The sequence below is a fragment of the Eurytemora carolleeae genome, unplaced genomic scaffold, assembly GCF_000591075.1.
Source record: "Eurytemora carolleeae unplaced genomic scaffold, Eaff_2.0 scaffold831, whole genome shotgun sequence".
Taxonomy (NCBI): domain Eukaryota; kingdom Metazoa; phylum Arthropoda; class Copepoda; order Calanoida; family Temoridae; genus Eurytemora; species Eurytemora carolleeae.
Window position 1 is genome coordinate 81394 of NW_019396716.1, and position 27772 is coordinate 109165.

The 27772-nt window shown below is 29.6% G+C and overlaps 1 protein-coding gene across 1 annotated transcript; it reads right to left on the minus strand.

The window, feature by feature from the left end:
* Nucleotides 1-843: 843 nt before the first annotated feature.
* Nucleotides 844-26194, minus strand: LOC111707718 (lachesin). The gene is made up of 20 exons (XM_023480862.1): nucleotides 26070-26194; nucleotides 25020-25103; nucleotides 18749-18855; nucleotides 16677-16725; nucleotides 15992-16058; nucleotides 15049-15112; nucleotides 13963-14011; nucleotides 13093-13165; nucleotides 12925-12969; nucleotides 10749-10849; nucleotides 9894-9939; nucleotides 9396-9459; nucleotides 8906-8980; nucleotides 8365-8444; nucleotides 4656-4763; nucleotides 3700-3752; nucleotides 3033-3104; nucleotides 2200-2269; nucleotides 2078-2128; nucleotides 844-1855 (listed from the first exon to the last, which is right to left on the minus strand). Exons 2-20 carry the CDS (start codon nucleotides 25081-25083, stop codon nucleotides 1735-1737), a joined length of 1359 nt encoding a protein of 452 aa, XP_023336630.1. The 5' UTR covers nucleotides 25084-25103; nucleotides 26070-26194; the 3' UTR covers nucleotides 844-1734.
* Between the last annotated feature and the right edge of the window lie 1578 nt (nucleotides 26195-27772).

Genomic DNA, 27772 nt, shown 5'->3' on the forward strand with positions numbered 1-27772 from the left:
TACACTACAAAATAGCAGTGTTTATATTAATTGGATTGAATAAAAGCATCTATTTATCTATTTAATCTATATCAACCGCTACTAATAACCGTCTTCCATTTCCACAATTGTATTAATCTTATTCCAATTGTATCTGTAAATTGAACAAGTTTTATCTTGTATTCCAAAATAATATGAATATATATATTAACGGAAATGTATGGAAAGTATTGATAAAATTCACGAAATTTTCCGGAAACTATAATGTAGGTTTTTGAAATGAAAATTGATGGATGATAATATGAAGACTATCATTTATATTGGTACTATAAGATATAAAAAATAATATGTCGATTAGATTCACAGGTTCCAAGATTTATTTTTTTTCTTCGTTTTTTCTCCTTAATCCATTAATCTCCATAAACATGGAACTTATATTTTTAGGTAAAACCTTGTAAATCTAAATAGTAAATCTCTTCGCTCATTTATATATTTTTATATTTATATGTTAGATATAGCTGGCCAATCGCACGGACCAAATTGGCTAAACTTTTTAGAGGGAACCTATTATACCCTGGGCCGGGTAACATAGGCTAAAAATCGGATTTTTTAGAGGGAACCTATTATACCCTGGGGGTAACATAGGCTAAAAATCAGATTTTTTAGAGGGAACCTTTTATACCCTTGGGGTAACATAGGCTAATAATCAGATTTATTATAAATGAAAAGGTTTTAGAACATTTTTTCAATTTTTTTAAATTGCACGGGCAACACCGGGCACTTCATCTAGATTACTACGTAACTACATATATGTTATACTATATATATTTTTATGACTCTATTCAAAAACAAGTTTTTTAGGCTTAAAGATAACAAATTTATTTTGTATTTATACAAAACAAATAAAATTTAATAAATAAATTTTTGTTTTATGGAGCAATTTGTGTTCCTCCAACCACCTCATATATAAATTAGATAGATTAAAAGTAAAAGTGTATATAACAAATATTTTGAATGTCATAATTATAAAAAGAATTCTATTTAAATATAAATAAATCATGTAAATCAAAAATCAACTTATTTTGTAGTGAAGAAATTAAGTTTTTGCCACAAACTCTGGTTTGTTTAACCCCTATGTCTCTGAACCCGATGTTGTAACCTTAAACATTAAATCTTGTTAGATTAAATAGTCTAAGTTTAAATATTAAATGTTTTAAAGATATAGGGAGTCGAATATTTGAGTTTGTGACATATACGCAATTCCTTAATAGAGCTTTTCAAATTGATTTTGTTTAGATTTATTGAAAAGAAACTTTTGATAGAAATGAAAAAGTTTAGCATTTTATTTTGAAATAGGCTCTTGGTCCTGATTTTCAGGTTGTATTACTTTTTTTTTATTTTTCATTTTTATCAACAAATGTACATAGAAATTCTTTTTTAGATATGCATTAACACAATTGATCAATGATTTTAAGATATGATTCAACAATTTACCCCTCGTACTTAAACTGTTGGCCTTTTGATAGTGCTACTTAAACTATTGAGCTTTCAATGCTGACAAAATGCCCTGAAAACATTAACTTCTGTTACAGATGAATTATAGATACTGACGCCTCATTTTTTCACTCAAGGTCCACTTTAAATGTTATTGTTTTATATTTTGATATATTTCAAAACAAAATAATGCACCGTGAGTTCTATTGAGCCATATGCTTAGAAACAAGACTGATTCAACTCTGAGTTTTTGTTTTGTCACTATGAATTCAAGAACATTTTGGCTGGACAGAAAATCCGGGAGAAGAACCAGCTGAGAGTATACAACCACGTGGTAGAACAGCTGACTAGAGACCCAGCTGAAGTCCATGGATCTCTACTTCTGAAGATTTTAAATTCAAAAATTTCCAAAATAATCGAAATTACAAAGAGTGAAATAATTGTCCCATAACCTCTTTCCTTCAGTTAGAATTATCTGTTTTGTATTTCGAACTGTCTTAAAATGATCTTTAGCAAATAAGACATTCATTTTCCTGTAAAATAATCATTGGTTACTCTTGAACAAAAAAATGTTGGAAATATTATAGTCAATTTAAGAATTTTCCTTTCTCTCTTCATGTTTTCTTTTTCTCTTCTTCTTTTCTCTTTCATTCTTCTTTAAAAAAAAATTATAAAAAATCAAAATAAAATATTTAGATATTCATTATATTTGAATAATGTTCTAACCTCCAATTGTCTCGTTCTGTGAATGATGGTTCCTTTTCGACTAAATAGTCTTCATCTTTTCGATCTAAACCTAAACACATATTTTGTCGACCATAACCTCAACACACATTTTGCATGTATTTTGTCGACTTTAACACATATTTTTCAAGTATTTTGTCGACCTAAACACATGTTTTTATGTATTTCTTATCTAAATACTAAATAGCTATCCAATGTTGTTTTAAGGTCAAGGTTTTTAAATGTTTTAAAGCTGCTTTTCACGCGGCCATTTTTTCCGCGTAATTTTTAAAACTCAAAATGTTGAAAATTTTTCTGTTAACAATAGATTTCTAAAATGCAAGAACACTACATTTATTACAAATACAGCTTTCACTTTTAATCATCAAACGGCCTTTCCTGTGGTACTGTGAGTTGCCACACAAAAATATGGGCCCGATCGGTTCCAAATTAAGTATAGATGGTTATTATTCATATATCTTGAGAGTACACAAATACGATCAAAACAAAATTATCAAACAATATATTTTTAATTTAATTTAATTTTTAATAATAAATTTTCTCTTGTGTTATATTTTAAGCTGAACCATCATGCAATATTATTTTGTATTTTGTGTTTGAAAATAAATACTATAACTATAACATCATCTCAGACTGAACAAACACTAGGCTGAGAGAATATCAGAAATATGAATACGACGAGTTAAAATGTTTTTAAAATTATTCCTGCGAGGTGGGGTAAGCGTTACAGTTAAACTATGCGAGTTGGGAAAACATTAAATATATTCGAGCCTGGTGTTTGTCCAGTCTGGATTATGTGAGTATATTCAACAAACCTTGATTTGATATTTCATCATTTGTTGACAAGTAGGTTGGAACAATTGTAGGTAAAGTAGGTAAAACTATTTCTGAAAAATAGTTTTAAATTTGACTTTCAAACATTTAAAGATGGTAGAAGCCTTTGATATTTCAAAAAATTACTAAATTTTTGATCTTACAGAGTTCATAGTTTTAAATATCAAAGGTCAACTGCATCGGAATACTAATATATAAGGGTAGCAAATCAGAGATGGAACTTCGTTCCTCTCACAAAACTGGAAAATTCGCTCTAGAGTTCAGATACACATTCCAAAAAATCGATCCCGTTTTTCGAAGGATCTACACATATGTAGATCCTAAGTAAGCGAGGAAAACAAGAAGGAAAAAAATTGTAAAAAATTAATTAATGTTTCCAAATATAATTTTTATTTTATTTAATTTTTTAAGTTTTATATTCGTCACTTAATTAGGACCCTTGCATAAAGTTAAATAAATGAGCTTGAGTTTAAGCATGTTTTTATTTCGTATTATCGATAGAATTAAAGAAATTTAGCGAAATTTATTTGGAAAAGTATAAGATGAAGAAATACATTTTTTATAGAAACTTTTAAACAGATTTTCTATGTAAGATGGATTCCTTTTTTGAAACTATTCATTTTTTTTTCTTTAAACTAAAAAACTTACCATATAATTTTATATTTCCATTTGTTTCTCCCAAACTATTCTTAGCTTGGCACCTAAACATGACAAATATGTCAATAATTTAAAAGGAAAAACTATTTTAAAGCTTACTTAAATTTGATTATGTGTACTTTTTTCATATTAATGCGAAAGTTTTTTACAGGTTGTCCCAAAAAAGGTGATTTGGTAAAAAGCCTTTTTTTCAATGAAATTTACCCTTTTTTAAAACTTTTTATTTTTTAGTCCTAAACCTGTCTCAATATTAGAATATGGTGCTCCAAATAATAGTAATAACTGGTACTTACTGATAGTTTTAGAGTAATAACTGGTACTTGATGATAGTTTTAGAGTAATAACTGGTACTTGATGATAGTTTTAGAGTAATAACTGGTACTTGATGATAGTTTTAGAGTAATAACTGGTACTTGATGATAGTTTTAGAGCAATAACTGGAACTTACTGATAGTTTTAGAGTAATAACAGGTACTTACTGATAGTTTTAGAGTAATAACTGGAACTTACTGATAGTTTTAGAGTAATAACTGGTACTTACTGATAGTTTTAGAGTAATAACAGATACTTACTGATAGTTTTAGAGTAATAACAGATACTTACTGATAGTTTTAGAGTAATAACTGGTACTTGATGATAGTTTTAGAGCAAAAACTGGTACTTGATGATAATTTTAGAGTAATAACTGGTACTTGATGATAGTTTTAGAGTAATAACTAGTACTTGATGATAGTTTTAGAGTAATAACAGGAACTTACTGATAGTTTTAGAGTAACAACTGGTACTTACTTGATGATAGTTTTAGAGTAATAACTGGTACTTGATGATAGTTTTAGAGTAATAACAGGAACTTGATGATAGTTTTAGAGTAATAACTGGTACTTACTGATAGTTTTAGAGCAATAACTGGTACTAACTGATAGTCTAGTGTAATTACTGATACTTACTGATAGTTTCCAAAGTCTTGTTCTGTTATATCCATAATAGTTAGTTTACTGAAGGTATTTCTTTCACTACCACGCCCACTGTATTCAACAACAGAATACTTATTCGTTCTAAAATAAGAATATCTTTAAATATTAGTATTTAGATTAACAGTTGGTTTGGTGTACACATTGTAATGTGACGTATTTGATCTGCTCGGCAATAACAAACAATCAATTGTTAACAAGCTCCCCATGGGCAGGGACGGAACTAGGAATGCCTGGCTAACTACGCGTTTATTCCCTTTAAACCTGTTTCTAAGCTGTAAAAATACGTCATGGTAAAATGTGTTCAATCATTATGTGTCCTACCTTTAGTATAAATACCAATTACCTACCAATAGCCCAATAATCTACTTCTTTATGTGTCCTAACTTTAGTATAAATACCAATTAACTACCAATAACTATATCTACTTCCTTACATTAAAAATTCTACAATAAATATTAACATTTTTCCCACCAATCAGTTTTTGTAATTTTAAGTGTCACTTCTGCTATATCATCAGAAATCATTCAAAAGAGTTGATTCCCATGTTTGGTGGGACTCCCTGTATGCAAATGTTATGTTTTATTCCTTTAGCAAGCCATGCTTCTGGATTTAAAACGGGTTTATGTCGGGGAATTTAAATCAGTTTTAAAGTGAAAAGGGGTGAGGTGGGGCTGGGAGGGNCCGCTTTGAATTTTGAGGATGATATTTTTTAAAGAATCTAGAATCTACAAAAAAGAAAAGAAAGATTTCCAAAAATTTTAAATTGTTTTTTTTCAAAATTCTGTTGAATAGTTTGTAATTGTTTAAAAAAGTTTTACAAAAACATGATCTATTAACGAAAAATGTTATTTGGAAAAATATTCATAACAGATGGGATAACATTTCTTCACAAAGGAGGCGGCAAGAAACAATGTTTAAATCCAATAACCGGAAGTGGGTCGGAACAAATATTTAGATTGACAAAGAAAAAGTTGGCATAAAAGCAGTTTCTCAAGATGTGCAGTAAGTGTTTATTTTGCAAATAAAAACTTGTTGGAAAGAAAAGCTGATTTATAGAAAGTCGATTGTGATCGTGTTGATATTAACGCCTACCATTTGCCATGATTTATCGTTCATCAATTTTTCTGGATCAAAAAATAATTCTATAAACGTTGATCATTCCTAGTTATTTCAGAGGTGTACGCATTTTTTGTACTGCAGTTTCGAAAAAGAAACGATCGTTTTTAAAACTGATCGTTTTTTTAAAAGTTCGTTTTTTAAAAATGGTCGTTCTTAAAACGATCGTTTTTAAAAATGATCGTTGTTAAAAATGATTGTTTTTCAAAACGATCGTTTTTATAAAACTCATCGTTTCGTCAACGTTCGTTGACGACGACCATTCGTTAACGATCGTAAACGAAGAGAGGAAACCGGCCTAAAGGGTATCTGTACTTAAAATTGAGTAGTTTTTAAGAAAATATCATAGAAGTTTTAGCTCCCCACAACTGTTTAACTTCATGTAAGATGACATTCAATAAAGTTGCATTTAATTTTTTAAACGATCGTTTTTTCCAAAAACGACCGTTTTTATAAAGTTCGTCGTTTCGTTAATGATCGTTAACGACAACCCTTAGTTAAAGATCGTTAATGACGACCCTTCGTTAACGATCGTAAACATAATTGTCCATACATTTTTTTAAAACGATAATTTTTCAAAAGCGATCGTTTTTTCAAAAGCGATAGTTTTTTAAAAACAATCGTATAAAAAACGGTAGCAAATCGTTTTTATAAAAACGATCGTTTTCTAAAACGATTCGTTCTAAAAGTTCGATACGAATGGGTCGTTTTTAAAAACGATCATTTTTTCCGAAAACGAAACGATCGTTTTTGAAAACGATTGAAAAACGAAATAAAAAACGATCGTTTAACGGTCGTTTTCAAAAACGATTAACAACCCTGGAAACAATGATGTGAATTATCAAAATTATTAACATTAAATGCGTTTATCCTCCTCGGATATTAGAGGAACGCTGATGCATCTTTTCTTGTTTACAAATACCGCCCAGAAAGAACTGGTATCAATATGTACGCAGAAAATTCGCAACCGTAATTAACTTTCCTTGCCTTATTACCTTAGATCCCCTCACACCGGTGTTCAGTTTATTTATTGCATGGAATGCAGATTTTTTATTCTATAAGAAATTTAAACCGACCCTACTTATCAATTTATAGTTTATTTTAAGGTCAAAGGTCGTATTTTTAGCTAAGCAATTTCGTTTTTAAACCAATCTTTAAGTAACATAAGTTGAATGATTTTATTTTAAAATTTACGCATTTATATTCAAATCAATAAACTGAACAGATTTCGGCAAACTTCCCACTTCTATTTAGAGACCTTAACTATTATTCAAATGTTCAGAGGATGGCTGGGGGGGGGGAGTGGAAAGGGGAAAATGTATGAAAATTTTATTCGCTCGGGAGTATGTCAGGAAAGGGAATATAAGATGGGGTAAAAAATGGTGTTTTTTAAAAAACTTTTTTAAAAAAAGAATTTTTTGTTTTAAAAATGTTTCATATTAATGCTTTTTTAAAATGAAATCTTTTAACACCTTCTTGCACACTGGTTTCGCATATATTAAAACCTACTTGATGAATATTATTCAACCATGACACCCACTTGATGACTTTGAATGAACCATAAACCTACTTGATGAATATAATTCAACCATGACACTCACTTGATGACTATGAATGAACAATAAACCTACTTGATGAATATAATTCAACCATGACACCCAATTGATGACTTTGAATGAACAATAAACCTACTTATGACTTTAATTCAACCATGACACCAACTTGATGACTTTGAATGAACCATAAACTTACTTGATGAATATAATTCAACCATGACACCCACTTGATGACTATGAATAAACCATAAACCTACTTGATAAATATAATTCAACCATGACACCCACTTGATGACTATGAATTAACCATAAACTTACTTGATGAGTATAATTCAACCATGACACCCACTTGATGACTTTCAATGAACCATAAACCTACTTGATGGCTATAATTGAACCATGACACCCACTTGATGACTATGAATAAACCATAAACCTACTTGTTGACTATAATTCAACCCTGACAATCACTTGATGACTATAAATGAACCAAAAACCTAAATGATGTCTATAAATAAACCATAACCCTACTTGTTAACTTTAAACTAATCATAAAATTACTTTTTAACTATAAATAAACCATAAACCTACTTGCTACCTATAAATGAACCAAAACCTGCTTGTTAACTAAGAATGAACTATAAAACTACTTGTTAACTATAAATAAATCATAAACCTACTTGTTAACTAAAGATAGACCCTAAACCTACTTATTAACTATAAATAAACCATAAACCTACTTGTTAACTATAAATAAACCCTAAATCTACTTGTTAACTTTAAATAAACCATAAACCTACTTTTTAACTATAAATAAACCATAAACCTACTTGTTAACTATAAATAAACCATAAACCTACTTGTTAACTATACATAAACCATAAACCTACTTGTTAAGTAAAAATAGACCCTAAAACTACTTGTTAACTATAAATAAAGCATAAACCTACTTGTTAACTATAAATGAACCATAAACCTACTTGTTAACTATAAATGAACCATAAACCTACTTGTTAACTATAAATGAACCATTTCTTTTCCAGAAATGGAAAGGCGGAGGATGTCCGGAAGTTAAGCACTCCAAAGTGGCCTGGAAAAGTGGAAATTAAATAGCATTACTTTCATTCAACAAAATTTGCGCGTTTTTTACAATTTAGTTAAAAAAAAAATATTTTAAATTGTTATAGAAAGATATCAGTAAGTTTTAGTTATGCTCTAATGTAATCTTTAACAGCTCAGCCTTGCAGTACACATTTTTGCTTATTTGATAGAATTTAACAGAATGGTAGATCATTTTCTAATAAGAATTTTGTTATTATTATTTATTTCGTAAACGTACACAATTTAAATAATTGGTACAATAATGATGATCCAACCGTCATAAAGTAGATAAAGTGATAGTTCCACACTTTTTGAAAATATATTTTGGGTTGACCATCTTCAGATATCAAGATCAAGATCAATAATTTAATAATACAGCACTCACAATTAAAAAAGCTAGTTTTCTCAAAAAAAAAATCTTTTAAAAAATGGCAAATTGGTAAAATATACCTGTTCTCCTTGTGATTTGCCAACAAGCTGGTGAAAAACTGATAATGTTGGGGGGAAATCTACATACAGCTTCACCTACAGGTATACAAGTATATGTTTATTCTGTATAATTAAATTTTAAACTTTACCCTTTATTGTGATTGAAATTTACATATATCTAGTATGGAGTTCAATCAACTATTTATAGAAGATAATGGAATAAATAGACTGAAATTGCTTTTATATATAATTTGTGGTCATGATTTTAGCAGAATGAATCTTACACTTCTTATCCCTATATCTCTTCAACCTGATAGTGTTGATTTTTGATATTATAAACTCCTAGACTATTTGATATAACAGTATTCTTAGATTGTTTGTAGGTCTACGACATCAAGTTGCAAATATATAGGATTACAAGTTTGAGTTTTTGCAAAAACCTATTTTATATAACGGGAGAGACCGGCTACACATGGTAATTCCTTTTAAGACAGTTTTTTATGACACTTACCCTTTTACTTACGCTTGGTTGAACCTTGTTATTAGCAATACAAAGGTAGACCCCTGAATCAAATCTAAACAAATAATCTTTGTGTTTACAAGAAAGCAAAATAGAATCGTATATGTCATAAATTTTTTTATTCCAAATTATTTGCAGGTTTTTTTATGTTCATTTTTTCAAAAATCATGTTGCTTGTATCTAAATTGGATGAAAAATCGTTTACAAATTTTTCAAATTTAATTAAATATTGGATGAAAAAATGTGACGAAAATTTGGATAAAAAATTGGAAAACAAGTTAGACAACAAAATCGGAATAAATATTGAATTAGATAAAAAATTAGACGATAAATTGGATCAAAAATGTTTTTAAAAATTAATTAAAAATTCTCTTAAAAATTGATTACAAATTTTATTAATTAAATGGACCAAACTTTGGATCGAAATTTGGACGAACAATTTGATAAAAAATTATCAAAAATTAAATAAAAAATTGACTAAAAAGATACCTGTTTATATTTGTTAGTTCCAACACATCTCCAACATATTCCTCGACTAATAGTACAAAATTTTAACCATATTTAACCAAAGAGAATAGAATATATATTAGAGTGGAATTTAAAGAATCTCTCGGTATGAATTTTTTCAGTCCCTTTCAGTCTGAAAGGGAGTTCAAAGTGTACAAATCATGTAAATGTTCACAAATTATATGCAGTAGAGTACATTAATACAGTATGCTCCCTAGACTATTCATTTCAATTTCGAATTTTTTAAAGCTGTTAAATAAAATTTATAATGAATTAGGTGAATAAAAAACATCATTTGATTTATAGTTATAACGGAGAATTATAGTTTGTAAAGTGAAAGGCATAGAGTCTATGTGAAATGATCATTGGTCAATTATGAAACCAGCCTATTTCATAATTTGGTTTTCTTTTAACATAATTTTAGATCGTCTATAAAATGATATTCCAGGGCCAAAAAGGTTATAAAGCGTAAATATGTGAAGTACACCTGCAGTATGGAAACAGTACAACAAAATGGCCGTTTTACACTTTTTTCTAGTAAATTCCCCTTTAATATATATTCTATTCTCTATGTATTTAACACTGTGAACATTTAGAGTTGACAATGTACAATAAACGGGGTTGTCCACTAAGGATGAGACTGTAACGACGACCTTAATCTCTTTAAAACCAAGGTTAAAGTCTGCGGCCTTAAATATGGTCTTTTAATAGATTAACAAAAAAGGAAATAAGTTTTTATTTCCTTGAACATAAGGAAACATTCAGTTTACATTCCGTACAGTCGCGTCTGAAGTCTCATTTTTGTAGGTAGCCCTGAGTGCAATGTAACTGTAATACCTTCTGTACATTTCTCAACCCATCTCTCTATAGCTGAACTGTAGGTACGATTGCAAAGTCGCAGCATTTCAGGTGTTCTCTGGCCTTCTATTTTTGACTCTCTAGAAAATACTAAATCATTTATGAACAGATAACTCGCCTCATACTCTAATTTTATATATAAACTATATATATAATATTATATAGCTAGTTATAGTTATAGTATTTATTTTCAAACACAAAATACAAAATAATAATGTATGATGGTTCAGCTTAAAATAAAACACAAAAGAAACTTTATTATGAGCCAATTCAAAATATAATGGTTGATAATTTTGTTTGATAGTTTTTGTTGAAACAAAGTATACATATTGAAATCTAAACTAAATATATACTGAATTTACATTCATTGTGCATTTACAAGTAGATAATTAGTCAGCACTCAAATAATCAAAACATTTTCAGGAATGCAATTGAACTTATAAATAAATACATATTGATTCAGCAAAAGTAGAAATGTATTCTCGTTGACTGTTGTAGACTTGACATTTACCATTAGCAAAGGGTATGAACCCACACTCGACCGTTGACTTTAGTAGACGGCATTTACTACATTTGTGTATCCATGCTGTTTAACAGCTTGATATAAAACAAAATTGAAATTGAAAATCTTCTTCATTGTATTGATGTATCATTGCTACTTGGTAGCCTCGACCATTGATATGCCAAACAAATAATTCTTCAAGATACATTTGTTGTCAAAGTTTAAAAATCATTAAAGGCAAGAGTCGGTGGACTTAAAACTAAATGGATTAGAAATTCATAATTAAAGACAACATATTTGACTATTTTTGTGGTGGAAATAAAATCTTATGTAAAAAATTTAACTCTTTCAATTTCTTATTTTATTATTTTAGCTTTCTTGCCAAAGCAAAAATGTTGAAAGATAGAATTGTCATTTATTATTAAAAGTAAAATAACTTTAAAATTCTTTTTCAAATATGAATAATTCATTCAGATTCAACATAATAAAATACAAAAATTCCTAAAATCTATAAAAAAATATCACGACTATTAATTTTTACAATACCTTCAATTTTGATCTATTAAATAATCATAATTTTTTTCATAACAGGGATAGGGTTAAAGATATAAAAAATTAGTTTTCTGCTTGTAATTTTAAAGGGACTGTAAAGGAAAAATGAAAGGAGGTATAGGATAAAACCTGAGAATTTCAGGTTTTGAACGATACCTATAAGACATCTATCTTATGTTCCTGTCTCGAGAAATTGACATAAAACTGTGTCCAAATTATACTAAAATTATACCAAAAAGGATATATGTCAGATTTTGTATAAAAGTTGTAGCATTAAACAGATTATATTCAACAATCTGAAAACGACTATATCCCTCAGAAGCCTGAGAATATCAGGTTTGCTCCTCTTATAATTATTTAATTTTTATTCTGCATTTTTTATAGATATAGTTGATAATATTATTGAATTTAGTCAGTATAGTCCGTATTACGTCACCAGTATACTTCAGCCATTGGCAGTGCAGTATACTGGTCACGTGATTTCCGTCTATACGACGTGACAACGATACTGCACTGCCATTGGCTGACGTTATTGTGACGTAATACGGACTATACGGACTATATGAAATAATATTATCAATTATATCTATCAAAAATGCAAAATAAAAATTATAATAAGAGCAAACCTGAGATTCTCGGGCTCCTGTGTGATAAAATCGTTTTTAGATTGGTTGCATATGTTGAATATGATCTGATGTCTTTGTAAAGGTTTAAAAGATTTATGTTTTTCTAAAATATTAATAGATTTTTGAATTATACAACACTCACGTACATCATATTTGATGATAATATTTATCTACAGGGTCACCCAAAAAGGATGAGAGTGTAAAAAGACCTCAAAGGTCAGATTAAGTCCTCTGTTTTGAAGATATTTATGTATTTATATATATATATATATATATATATATATATATAGTCTATAAAATGATATTCCAGGGCCAAAAAGGTTATATAGCATAAATATGTGAAGTACACCTGCAGTATGGAAACAGTACAACAAAATGGCCGTTTAAAGGTTTTAAGATGCATGATTGTGATTTTTAAAGGTAAGGTTTTGAAAGTAGAATCCTTTTAAATTTTGGTAACAGTCCCTTTGTTTACCTTCTCCACGTGATAATAGGTTTAGGAACACCAGTGGCTTCGCAACTAAAAATAAGAAATTATGTTTGCATATTATTACTTTAAATTTTGAATGGAACCAGAAAAACAAATATATTATCTTTAGAACAACACTTTTAAATGTTGAATTTATTTTTTTGAAAATTTTACCTTAGTGTAACCCTCATTCCTTCTTGAACAAGTGTATCAGAACTACTCATTTCATCAATAATATCAGGAGGCACTTAACAATTATTCTATCAATAAAATAAAATTTGGAAATGATATTAATTATATCAATGTTCGTCTCTTGAAAAATTTCGATGAAAACTCAAGCTAGAACACTCTAAACTATGCTAGTGGGTATCACATAGATTCAGCCGGCTCATAAACAGTCTCATCAATTTTAAAGACTTTGAAGTGTCGCAACGCCTCGGGCTTTCATTTTACCGCTCTAGCTCACTTATGTTTTTCTGTAGCCCTTTGCATGCACATTTTAGAACTAAGAGCGCTTGTTGTTAGCTTTGGTTTCAAATGCTCATAGATTTTTGCTTGAGAGCATAGATAGGCCAGGTACTGTAAAAAGGCTGGCCGCGCCATCAAAGTTGAAATTGAGCTGGCATAGGATAAAGTCGTGCCGGTACTAACTGAGCGTCACAAAAGCCGGTTTAAGGGGTCGGTCCGGTTCGAATTAAAATTGACCTAAGGCCACCGTAAAAAAATTACATAAATAATGATAAGAAATATTATAAATGTGAATGCGTCGAAATATTATCAATGATTATAGGCTGTAAATAATATCAAAATGATTTGTTCGAAATTAAATTGATTTTTTAGGATCCGAGTGGTATGTTGGAACTTTCTGAATTTGGATAGACGCTATGTTCTTCGGTATAAGTCGTGTTTAACAATTTACTCCTCATAGACGCAACAAATAGAAGTAAGATTAGAAGCGATCCAAAGCGCTTATTTTTCGCCGTAAGCCTATAACCCCTTTCATTTTTCGCAAACACTCCTTTTAAGATTACGTTGTTTTTTTACCTTCTACACTGAGTGTTCCTGAGATGGATTCGGGGATTTCTGTGTTGACCTGATAAGGAAAACGACATTTAGTTGATAAACGTGATAAACTAGCTCTCTGCAATTCAATTGCAATAAAGTTTGCTAAAACTTGTTGAATATTTGCAAAAGTTTTACAGTGGTGATTTTCTATACAATTTATGCAAGTGGAAATTTTAAGAAAAAGAATAAAAAAAAAACTATTATAAAAATCTTGCGCTGGTTAGTGCACACTGTAACGTATAAATTTAATGGCACAGTGTACACTGGAAAGTAGTGTTTGTACAGTGCAGTGTACACTGTAAAGTAGTGGTTGTACAGTACAGTGTACAAATTAAAGAAGTGGTTGTGTAGTGTACATTGTAAAGTAGTGGTTGTACAGTACAGTGTACACTGTAAAGTAGTGGTTGTACAGTACAGTGTACACTGTAATGTAAAGTAGTGGTTGTACAGTACAGTGTACACTGTAAAGTAGTGGTTGTACAGTACAGTGTACACTGTAATGAAGTGGTTGTGCAGTGTACACTGTAAAGTAGTGGTTGTACAGTACACTGTAAAGTAGTGGTTGTACAGTGCAGTGTAATGAAGTGGTTGTACAGTGTACACTGTAAAGAAGTGGTTGAGCATTGTACACTGTAAAGTAGTAGTTGTACAGTACAGTGTACACTGTAAAGTAGTGTTTGTGCAGTGTACACTGTGAAGAAGTGGTTGTACAGTACTGTGTACACTATAAAGTACTGGTTGTACAGTAGAGTGTATACTGTAAAGAAGTGGTTGTGCAGTGTGCACTGTAAAGTAGTGGTTGTACATTGTACACTGTGAAGCAGTGGTTGTACAGTGTACACTGTAAAGCAGTGTACTGCATTTTTAATTGTTTCGTTGTAATAATGTATAAGGGGAGTACTGAATTTACACTTTTTCTTGACTATGAAAATTTTCGTAGATAAAAATCTCCTCTGTCTATGAAATGTCTTATCTATGGTAAATTTTATCTGTGTATGACATTCCTTTTCTATGAATTGTCCTATCTATGAAATGTCTTTCTATGAAATGTTCCAACGGACTGACCTGACAAATATATTTGCCCGCGTCTGCTTCTTGTACAGACTTTATAACCAGGGACCAGGAATCCCTGAATTGAATCCACATGGTGAATATGATTAAAGGGACTGTAGACGTATTTCATGTAAACTGACATTAATAGAGTGGCATTTCGGATTCACAACAGTACCCTTTCACTACCCTTTAACAACGGAGAAATCCTTATTTTTTTCTTTAAATTAAATTCAGAAAGAGACAAAGGTTTAAAGGCACAGTTGTAAATCCTATATGCCCCTTTGCAAATGGCGGGTCACTTTTACATATTTACTGCCCCGTTAGCAACAAAATCAATATCAAAATATCCTTAAAGGGAGGGTTCGCAAAAAATGTAAGGGTTATAGGCTTATTATGAAATATTAACTAGACACGAATGCTGCGTCAAAAATAATCGATGACTATTGTTTTTAATATCTGAATGATTTGTTTGGAGTTAAATTGATTATTTTACGATCCGAGTTGAATGTTGCAACTTTCTGAATTTGTATGGACGCTAAGTTCTTCAGCATAAGTCGTTTTAACAATTAGTAGCGATCAAAAGCGCTTATTTTTCGCATTAAGCCTATACCCCCTTTAATTTTTTCGCAAACATTCCCTTCAAAGCGAAAAAGTTATATATTTTGAGTGCACATAACATACTTCAATATATTAAATTCAATTAATCTTTTTTTATTTTCTGACATGCTTTTAGACATCCATTAAGTGACGATTACAAATGAAATGCCGCGCAATTACCAGGATGGCACTGCAAGCGAAACAAATTTATGCGACTAGACTGGTGCGATTTTGCGATTGCGTATGCTCCTCAAGTTTTGATTTTACGCACAATTGAATGAGAAAACAAATTTATTTAAAACGTTAAAAGGTCTTAAAGTCCCCCCCCCCTGAATAAGGTTATGAGGCCTTAGAATACCTGTTATCATGCATTGATTTGATTCTTTCATTTTGGCCCAGAACATCAGGGTGGACCGCAATAATTCCTGAAAATAATAATAATAATGATAATAATAATAAAAATAATAATAATCACAATAAACATAATAATAATAATCATAATTAGAATGATAATAAAAATAATAATATTAATAAGAATAATACTACTAATATAATAATAATAATAGTAAGAATAATTATGTATGATTGAAGTAAGAAACTGCAGAAACTAAGAAAAATGATTTATGGACAACAGAACTGTGGAATAACTATAAACATAATTTTGTGTTAAAATGTACAAATATGTTATCTATTGCATAACATTAAGGAGAAATGTAACTATTTTCCCTGTTCGGTAACATAGAGTGTAAGTTGCATAACACTCAGATAAACCATTTCGTCGTATGGCGCTCGTTTTCTATAACCGAGTTACCAATTTTCGTAGATTTTTCCGATTTTCGTATTAATATATATAACTTTCTTTTGGCTATATGTGTTTTAAATATCTATGTTTAAAAATCTATTATGCTATTTTTGACAGATTTTGAATTTAAGATGAAAAGATAACAGGATGTATATTTCATGTGAGACGATTTTAAGATGACAAGGGCAGTTGGTACTTCAGCAAGTAGAAAACAAATAAAATTTAAATAAAGTAAACAAACCTTTTTCTGAGTGTAGCCATGCAACCTTGTAGTTTCCTATATTCCGAATCTAAAACAAAATTGTGTTACATATTGCATCGTTTATAGCCCTAAATTGCGATTTTCAGAACTAATCAGAACATTTCAAAAGAAGGAATAATTTTAGAAATTATATTGTACAAGGCTAATAAAAAATTTGCATGCAAAAATTCTAGGTTTTTTTATATTTTGACTTATTTTTGCGTTAGAGCTTGGAGATAATACAATTATAAATGGGACGCTCAGTACCAAAAAGATTAAAAAAGAATTCAGTCGAAGTATTTATTTGATACATGAATATACTACTTGACAAATGAATAAACTACCTGACAAATGAATATACTACCTGACAAATGAATATACTACCTGACAAATGATTATACTAACTGACAAATGAATATACTACTTCCTGACAAATGAATATACTACCTGACAAATGCACATACTACCTGACAACTCAATACACTACCTGACAAATGAATATACTACCTGACAAATGAATATTACCTGACAAATGAATATACTACCTGACAAATGAATATACTACCTGACAAATGAATGATATATTCGGTCCTATCCTGACAGTATGGTCCTGTTAATAAATATTCTAACTGAAAAATGAATTATATATCCTGTCCTATCCTGACAGTATGGTCCTGTAAATGAATATATACCTGACAAATGAATGATATATCCTGTCCTATCCTGACAGTATGGTCCTGTAAATGAATATACCTGACAAATGAATGATATATCCTGTCCTATCCTGATAGTATGGTCCTGTAAATGAATATATACCTGACAAATGAATGATATATCCTGTCCTATCCTGACAGGTTGGTCCTGTAAATGAATATACCTGACAAATGAATGATATATCCTGTCCTATCCGGACAGTATGGTCCTGTAAATGAATATACCTAACAAATGAATGATATATCCTGTTCTATCCTGACAGTATGGTCCTGTAAATGAATATACCTGACAAATGAATTATATATCCTGTCCTATCCTGACAGGTTCGTCCTGTAAATGAATATACCTGACAAATGAATGATACATCCTTTCCTATCCTGACAGTATGCTCCTGTAAATGAATATACCTGACAAATGAATGATACATCCTGTCCTATCCTGACAGTATGGTCCTGTAAATGAATATATACCTGACAAATGAATATATACCTGACAAAAGAATGATATATCCTGTTCTATCCTGACAGTATGGTCCTGTAAATGAATATACCTGACAAATGAATTATATATCCTATCCTGACAGGTTGGTCCTGTAAATGAATATACCTGACAAATGAATTATATATCCTTTCCTATCCTGACAGTATGCTCCTGTAAATGAATATACCTGACAAGTGAAGGATATATCCTGTCAGTATGGTCCTGTAAATGAATATATACCTGACAAATGAATTATATATTCTGTCCTATCCTGACAGGTTGGTCCTTTAAATGAATATACCTGACAAATGAACAAAGAGAATAGAATATATAGAGAGGAATTAAAAGAATCTCTCGGTATGAATTTTTTCAGTCCCTTTCAGCCTTAAAGGGAGTTCAAAGTGTACAAATCATGTAAATGTTCACAAATTATATGCAGTAGAGTACACAAATACAGTATGTTCCCTAGACTATCTATTTCAATTTCGAATTTTTTAAACTGTTTAATAAACTTCATAATGAATTAGGTGAATAAAAACATCATTTGATTTATAGTTATAACGGAAAATCATCGTTTGTAAAGTGGAAGGCATAGAGTCTATGTGAAATGATCATTGGTCAATTATGAAACCAGCCTATTTCATAATTTGGTTTTCTTTTAACAATAATTTTAGATTTTCTATTAAATGATATTCCAGGGCCCAACAGGTTATATAGCAAAAAATATGTGAAGTACACCTGCAGTATGGAAACAGTACAACAAAATGGCCGTTTTAAACTTTTTTCCAGTAAATTCCTCTCCATATATTCTATTCTCTATGCAAATGAATGATATATCCTGTCCTATCCTGACAGTATGGTCCTGTAAATGAATATACCTGACAAATGAATGATATATCCTGTCCTATCCTGACCGTATGGTCCTGTAAAGAGGTCTGCATGAATCCAACACGTTGGGTTGAATACCCCAATATCTCGTTGTATTCTAAACAGTTTGAGATTTAGACATTTAGTATTTAACAGATAAAAATAATAAGGATGAAAATGATAAAAGTATTAATTATAAAATTCAAAGTAATATTTATAATATAATATTAGGGCAAAATTAATAGAAATGATAATAAGGACAGTGGTTAAAATAATGATAATACAAGTAGTGGTTTACATTATATACGATCAGGAGTGACTCTGTAGTTGTATAATGTATAAGTACACTAAATGCAGCTTTGGTCAATATTTATTATTAGTTTTGACCCACGAGACAATTTGTTAAACTTTATCTATTATTCCTCGAATATGTCCTATTATATATTATAAACATAATATTTGTTAATGCTTCATTTTTGAAGGTTTAAGCGATATCATGCAAAAAATATTCGCAATTTTGTATTGTCAAAATCATTTTTGAATTACAAACATGTTATGCGCGTACGAAATGATTGGGATGTACTTCACAAATAAATTACAACCTTAATGTTTAATTAATAATGTCAAACGAAATATTCGTATCTGTTTATGTTTTTATATCTATCCCTCTAACATCTATCTTTACTACCTGTATCTATATATTTCTTTATCTAACTCCCTATATCATTGTTTCTTTTAATATATCTATCTATCTATCTATCTATCTATCTATCTATCTTCCTTTATCGTTGTATCTATATATCTATATCCTTATATCGTTGCATATATTTATATATCTATCTATCTATCTATCTATCTATCTATATCTATCTATATCTATCTATCTATTTATATCTTTTTCTATTTACCTATATTGTGGTATTCAAAGGTGGTATCTATCCTATCTATCTTACAATATATCTTTTATCTTTGTACCTATCTATCTATCTATCATATATCTATCCATCTAAATATCTATTTCTACGTCTGTATTTATATATATTTGTTTATCTATCTACCTATATTGTTGTATCTATATATATCTTTATATATAAACATTTGAGGAGAGGAGGGATAAAGAAGGATAAAGATATCATAGAGTTATTGACAACCTGACCAAACCATACCGATAGATAGATAGATTGCCGGATAGATAGACGGATAGATGGATAAATAGATTATATATATGTGTAGGTAGTTAGATAGATATATTTATCAAATATTTTAAATATTTAAATGTAACTAAATAAATAGATAAATAAATAAATAAATAATAGATAGATAATAGATATTTTGGTAGATAGAAAGATAGATGGATAGAAAGATAGATAGTTAAAATATAATTTCTTTTGCGTCGCTACTTTTTCCCAGTTGCCTACCCTTGAACAATAATGATCTTAAAGACACTGTTTATTCATAATATTTGAACTTGAAAACTTTGCTAGACCAAAATAATTGGGATAATTGACATGACAAGTACAACAATGGTTTTTATCAAGGCTAAAGATAAAAAATAGATTTTCAAAACTTATGATAATCTTTATCAAATTACCCCCCCCCCCTCCAGCCGGAATAGAGTTAAAAATTTTAAATATTAAATAACAAAAAAAATCATTTAATTGGAGAAAATGGGTTCTAAAGACTCACTAAGATGTTTACTAGGACATCTAATTTACCGTGGTGCAGTCCTGATAGGACCTCTAGTTTACCGTGGTTCAGGACCTCTAGTTCACCGTGGTGTAGTCCTGATAGGACCTCTAGTTTACCGTGGTTCAGGACCTCTAGTTTACCGTGGTGCAGTCCTGATAGGACCTATAGTTTACCGTGGTTCATTACCTCTAGTTTACAATGGAGCAGTCCTGATAGGACCTCTAGTTTACCGTGGTCCAGGACCTCTAGTTTACCGTGGTGCAGTCCTGGTGCAGTCCTGATAGTTTACCGTGGTTCAGGACCTCTAGTTTACCGTGGTGCAGTCCTGATAGGACCTCTAGTTTACCGTGGTGCAGGACCTCTAATTTACCGTGGTACACTTTAAACCTTCATCTGAGCAATACGTTGACTGGGACCTATAGTTTACCGTGGTGCAGGTCCGATTCACAATAGTGCACTACTAGTACCTCTAGTTTACCGTGGTGAAGGCCCGATTCACAATAGTGCACTTTAAACCTTCATCTGAGCAATGTTGACTAGGACATCTAGTTTACCGTGGTGCAGGTCCAATTTACAATAGTACACTTTAAACCTTCATTTCAGCAATATGTTAACTAGGACATCTAGTTTACTGTGGTGCAGGCTAATTCACAATAGTGCACTTTAAACCTTCATCTGAGCAATATGGCGAAGAAATGTTTCCTCTCAGAAAAATAACTATTATCAATTGAGGATTTACGTGCAGAATGTAACAGAGACAAGTTTTTAAAAAAATGCTTAATTAGCTAAAGGGATAAAGAGTACCAATTTGAATCTAAAATTTGAATCTAAAATGTGAATCTAAAACTTGAATCTAAAATTTGAATCTAAAATGTGAATCTGAAATTTAAACCTAAAATTTGAATCTAAAATGTGAATCTAAAATTTGAATCTAAAATTTGAACCTAAAATTTGAATCTAAAATGTGAATCTAAAATTTGAATCTAAAATGTGAATCTGAAATTTGAACCTAAAATTTGAATCTAAAATGTGAATCTAAAATTTGAATCTAAAATTTGAATCTAAAATGTGAATCTATAATTTGAATCTGAAATTTGAATCTAAAATTTAAATCTGAAATTTGAATCTAAAATTTGAATCTAAAATTTGAATCTAAAATTTGAATCTAAAATTTGAATCTAAGTTTGAATCTAAAATTTGAATCTAAAATTTGAATCTAAAATGTGAATCTAAAATTTGAATCTAAAATTTGAATCTAAAATTTAAATCTAAAATGTGAATCTAAAATGTGAATCTATAATTTGAATCTAAAATTTAAATCTGAAATTTGAATCTAAAATTTGAATCTAAAATGTGAATCCAAAATTTGAATCTAAAATTTGAATCTAAAATTTGAGTCTAAAATTTGAATATAAAATTTGAGTCTAAAATTTGAATCTTAAATTTGATTCTAAAATTTGAATCTAAAATTTGAATCTAAAATGTGAATCTAAAATTTGAGTCTAAAATTTTAATCTAAAATTTGAGTCTAAAATAATCTAAAATTTGAATCTAAAATGTGAATCTAAAATTTGAGTCTAAAATTTTAATCTAAAATTTGAGTCTAAAATTTGAATCTAAAATGTGAATCTAAAATTTTAATCTAAAATGTGAATCTAAAATTTGAATCTAAAATTTGAATCTAAAATTTGAATCTAAGTTTGAATCTAAAATTTGAATCTAAAATTTGAATCTAAAATGTGAATCGAAAATTTGAATCTAAAGTTAGAATCTAAAATTTAAATCTAAAATTTAAATCTAAAATTTGAATCTAAAATTTGAATCTAAATTTTGAATCTAAATTTTGAATCAAAAATTTGAATCTAAATTTGACTCTAAAATTTGAATCTAAAATTTGAATCTAAAATATGAATCTAAAATTTGAATCTAAAATTTAAATCTAAAATTTGAATCTAAAATTTGAATCTAAATTTGAATCTCAAATTTAAATCTAATATTTGAATCTAAAATTTGTATCTAAAATTTAAATCTAAAATTTTAATCTAAAATTTTAATCTAAAATGTGAATCTAAAATTTTAATCTAAAATGTTAATCTAAAATTTGAATTTAAAATTTAAATCTTAAATTTTAATCTATAATGTGAATCTAAAATGTGAATCTAAAATGTTAATCTAAAATGCCCCTTTTTTGATAACGGATAACTAAAAGTTACGTTGATGGTAAATGATTTGTATTTTGAAATGGCTTAAAATAAATAAAATGTATAAATGTTAAAAGAAATAAACTTTTGACAGACCTGTCACTGATATTGTGAAAATCTAAGAAAGAAAATTCCTCCGAAAATAACATAATTAAACATTGGTTTTATCAGGGCAGAAAGGTGGAAAATAGAGGTGTCCAAATACTATATTTTATATACAAAAGGCAATTTTGATTTAACTCTTAAAAGTAAAAGTAATATTTTTTTGTTACATTACATTTTATAGTAGTATTTATTTTCAAACACAAAATACAAAATAATAATGTATGATGGTTCAGCTTAAAATAAAACACAAAAGAAAATTCATTATGAGCCAATTGAAAATATAATATGTTGGATAATTTGATCGTATTTGTTGAAACAAAGTAAACATATTGAAATCTCAACTAAATATACATTCATTGTGCATTTACAAGTAGATAATTAGTCAGAACTCAAATAATCAAAACATTTTAAGGAATGCATTCATTGAACTTATAAATACATATTGATTCACCAAAAGTAGCAATGCATTCTCGTTGACTGTAGTAGACTTTAACATTAGCAAAGGGTGTGAACCCATACTCGTTGTCTTTATAATTATAAAAAAAAGAAACTGGAAAAACTTAAGAATTGGAAAGAAAAGGAAAAAAAAACAAATTTAAAAATTGAAATAAACTTAAAAGAAAGAAAAAAGACAGAAAAAGTTCCCAAATGTTACTGGTTTAAAAAATAATCATTTAATTATATTAAAGTAAAACAATTCAGTGCAAAAATAAAAGATTCTTCACAGAGAGATTAAAATTTGGACAAAAAAAGACTCGCATGAAAATCACATAAATATTTTTGAAAATATCGTTGAATGAAAAACACTTAAAACAACACGCACCTCTGCCTCTTTAGTAAAAGTAAATTCAACCTATATGAAGCATAAAGTCTGACCGCGTCAACCTTGTTGCACTTTGCAAGTCCTGTCCATAGAGCTAGGTACAGTACAAACTGGGACCGGAAAGGTTGACCCGGCTCGGAAATTCAGTTCAACGGCTGCCCGTGATTAGGTTTACAAGAAATGCCAAGCGTGAGGGGGGGGTTGCTTGCTTCTCCTAGAGACAATCAATATCTTTGAAGAAGAAACGCTTAAAAATAGGTTTTTAGGTTTACAACAAATCTAAAACTTGTGATAGGGAGGGGGGGGGGGTACTTTACTAAGCTCCCCCCCTAAAAAAAGTTACCCCCCCACTTCCCCTAACAATTTCGCCTTTAGATGACAGTCGTTTTCAACTATTGAATATTCCGTGAAAGGTTTAGTTTTGAGTAAATATTCTCTCCGCGTTAACCTTTATATTCTTCTAACAACTGCAGTTCATTAGTAAATTTAAATCCAACACGTGCAGCTGTATGTACTATGAAGCTGTATTGACATTTTTTTAATTTTATTTATTTTAGATGAGATATTTTCAAAAAAAATTTTGTTGATTTTGCTAAAAGCAATTTTGTGTCAGCTGGCATTAAATATTTACCAGTGCATTCCATTGTTGCCACCATAAAATGGAATTATTTTATCCCGGGAACTTTTTATTCGTTTATTCATTTAATTTTTAACACTGTGCAATTCTTTATTACAAATCTTGTTTTTATTCTTTTTCAATCCTTGCCATAGTTTCATCTCCTTTTTAACGTTTCTTAAACATAAAAAAGTGTTTATATGCTGAAGGGATTTTTTTAAATTGAGATTTTTTAAGGTAAAGGGACCCTCCCCAAGCAGAGATGACAATGCCCTAATCACAACGTTTCCCTTGAAATCTTTTTTGATTAATAATGTTTAGGTTTAAAAGTATTTAATTTATATAAGGAATTGAGTCTTTGTCACAAACACTGAATTTGTAATCCCTATAGCTTTGGAACCCAATATCGCAAATCTTTGATATTTAAAACTTACATTATTTGACCTCTAACAGAATTCATAGTTTGAAATATTTAAGGTAAAGATATAGGGTTTAGAAAAGCAGAGTTTGTGACAAAGACTCAATTCCTTTCTACATGTTTTCCTGCAGTGGAAATGCGCAAGTCACTTTTGTAGAGAAACCCCAAATGAAAATAATCAGTTTTCAAAATTATAAACTTTTAGATTTAGGTAGTACTGGACAAGGCAAGGGTGCCGTTGTGAATCGGGCATCGCCATGTTTGCATGGAGGGTTAATTGAATTTAAGCGTTCACGCCCTTAATGGACAAATAATGCACAAACAATATCATTAACATGTATAAACTTTTATTAAACAATATAACATATAACATGAAGAAACAAAGTCATTAAATGTCTTCCTAAAATGTGAATACAATTAATAATTTTACCTTTTCTTCTTGCTACGGAAGCTCGAATGATTAGAAGAACTAGAAATTTGAAAAGGAACTCCATTCTTAACTCTTTCTTTAACTCTAAACAAATGTGGTTATATATACCGTGTTAACACTTACAGATACAATATAAAAGGAGTTGAGTCTTGGGGTCCGTCCTATTATACCCCCTTCCTATCAATTTTGTACATTTATTTTTCTGTTATTATAGGTTAGGTTAGGATAAGACAATTTCTGAGCCGAGCGCTGACTTGGCCTAAACTCAAATTATATATTATTTCTTTCGTGATGGTTTACGTTTTTTTACTCTAAACAAATAGAAAAATATATATATAGATATTTCAAACCAACCATAATCAAATGTTTACACAAAGCTTGTAGGTTGCAAAGATATTGGCCTTGCTTGTTTTAAATGTTAATAATTCATTGTTATTATTAATAATCTTTTTAGATAATTTCTTATTTTAATAATAATAACATATTTCGACAATTAAATTTATTAAGAAAAGAAATTACTGTATATTTACAATAAGGTCGAGGATTAAAAGTTCTGAAACCTTTATAAAGCTAGGAATTGATCCTATGTCACTAACTATGATTTTCTAATCTCTGTATCTTTGCAACTCAATGTTGTAGTCCCTGAATATTTCAAACTTTAAATTCCATTAGGTCAAATATTCTAAGTTTGAAATATCAAAGGTTTAATTGCACCAACAGGTTCACATAGATTAAGTCGACTTATAAACAGTTTCATGAATATTTAAAACAGGGTCGACTTTTAAGTGTCGCCACGCCTTGGGCTTCGATTTTACCGCTCTAACTCTGTTATGCTTTTCTGTAGCCCTTTACATGTACATTTTAGAACTGTAAAACAATTACTGTTAGCTTTTGATTTTAAGAAGTATTGGTAAAATTCTAATCGATTTTTGCTTGTGAGAGTGACACCTTTGAATTACAGTCGGGTTGTAAAGATATAGTGAACAATATTTAAGCTTGTGACAAAGACTTAATTCTATAATCTATAACTATTTATTTTATTTTAAAAACCTGCATTTTGTAGATATCAACCAAACTTTGAAACTTTCATTTTATCATCATAGTTTGCTCTCTTACATCGGACAACAATTCATTTTAGATTTTAAAACATTTTATCTTTTTTTAGTTGAAATCAAATAAATCTGAAAATATCAAAAATATCATTATGAATCATCCGCAGTCAGAAAATAATTTACAAACCCTTAAAAATAATTAAATGACATACTGGATTAACCAGGGCTAGATGCGTTCCGTTTTCTAAATTTGAATTCATTTACGTTTTCCCCTTTCCTCTTGCCAGAAACAAGAAAAATGGAAACTTAGAAAGTAAAATCCTAATTCATTCACTATGATACCAGTTTATACTTTGCCGGCTGCAAGGAAAAGATTGCTGTAGACGAGGCCGTATTCTGAAGCACTGGTGAACTTACAAGAATCAAGAATTCTTTTGTCGAAAATATCTACTTCTAGCCTAACCTTTCTTATCCCATTTGTCATTATTAAGGCGGAATTCTGACAATGGTATCCTCAGAATTTTCCAACCCCGCCTAGTGCAGTGTGCCTGTTATTTTTCCAACCTGTAAGAATATTGAGGAAATTGTGCTTGAAGCTAACCTTCAACAGTTGTTAAGTCTGAAAACTGCAAGTATATCTGATCTACTCACAAACAATAACTTTCTATTATACTTAATTTGATATTTCTGGCGTCAAGATGTCAAATTAAAGAATAATATAAATCAAAAATATGTGTCGAAATGCATTTTCCCTTGTCTACAAGAGAATAGAAAGTGTAGATCTATAAGAGAAGACCAGAAAACATTCATGATCAAATAAAAAGAAGATACAACGGCCGGAGAATAAAAAATGCAATGCTCCTCATTTTAAATTTTATTTTAAAAAAGTTAAATTAAAAATAAATTGTTAAAAAATTTGCGTTTTGGTTTATAATTCAACAAAATTTAAATTCACAGAGTTGTCTTTAAATACTTTTCAATTTAAAACGCAGTTACCGGCAAAAATTTAGAAGAGGAAATGTGAAGATTATGTTAATTGGTCAAATTGCGATCGAAAGTCACAACTTTCTGGAATAAGGACCGAACAGATACATCTTCATTAAAAATGAGGGGAAAAAGTTCAACTTAAACATTTGAAAGTCTCAAATAAAGAAACGAAGCACCTGTGACAACTCTAATTTTCTGAATTTTATATCTTGGAAACCTGGTGTTTTAAACCTTTGACAATTCAAACTTGGACTATTTGATTTGGCATGCAGAATACAAAGTTTGAAATTTCAAAACTCTAAGACATCGGGTTTTATAAATATAGGGATTAAAAAATTAGAGTTTGTGATAAGAACTCAGTTCCTTTGCATTAAAAAAGTGAGCTGGCTCCAAATACTAATTATAGGGGCTGTCATTGTAATTGCATGTTGCCCTTTATTTATCAATGTTGTGGAAGACATCGTCATTTTTCTAACTTTACAAGTGTTTAATTCTGAAAAGGAAATGAGTCTTTGCCAGAAACTCTGATTTTCTAATCCCAGTATATTTGCAACTCAATTTCCAAGATATTTCAATCTATGAATTAGATCAAATAATCAAAGTTAGTGATATCAGGTTGCAAAATACAGAGATTAGAAATGTTGAGTTCGTGGAAAAAAACTTAATTCCTTCACAATGAAACCACAATTAAAAATACTAAATTTTCAACAAGAA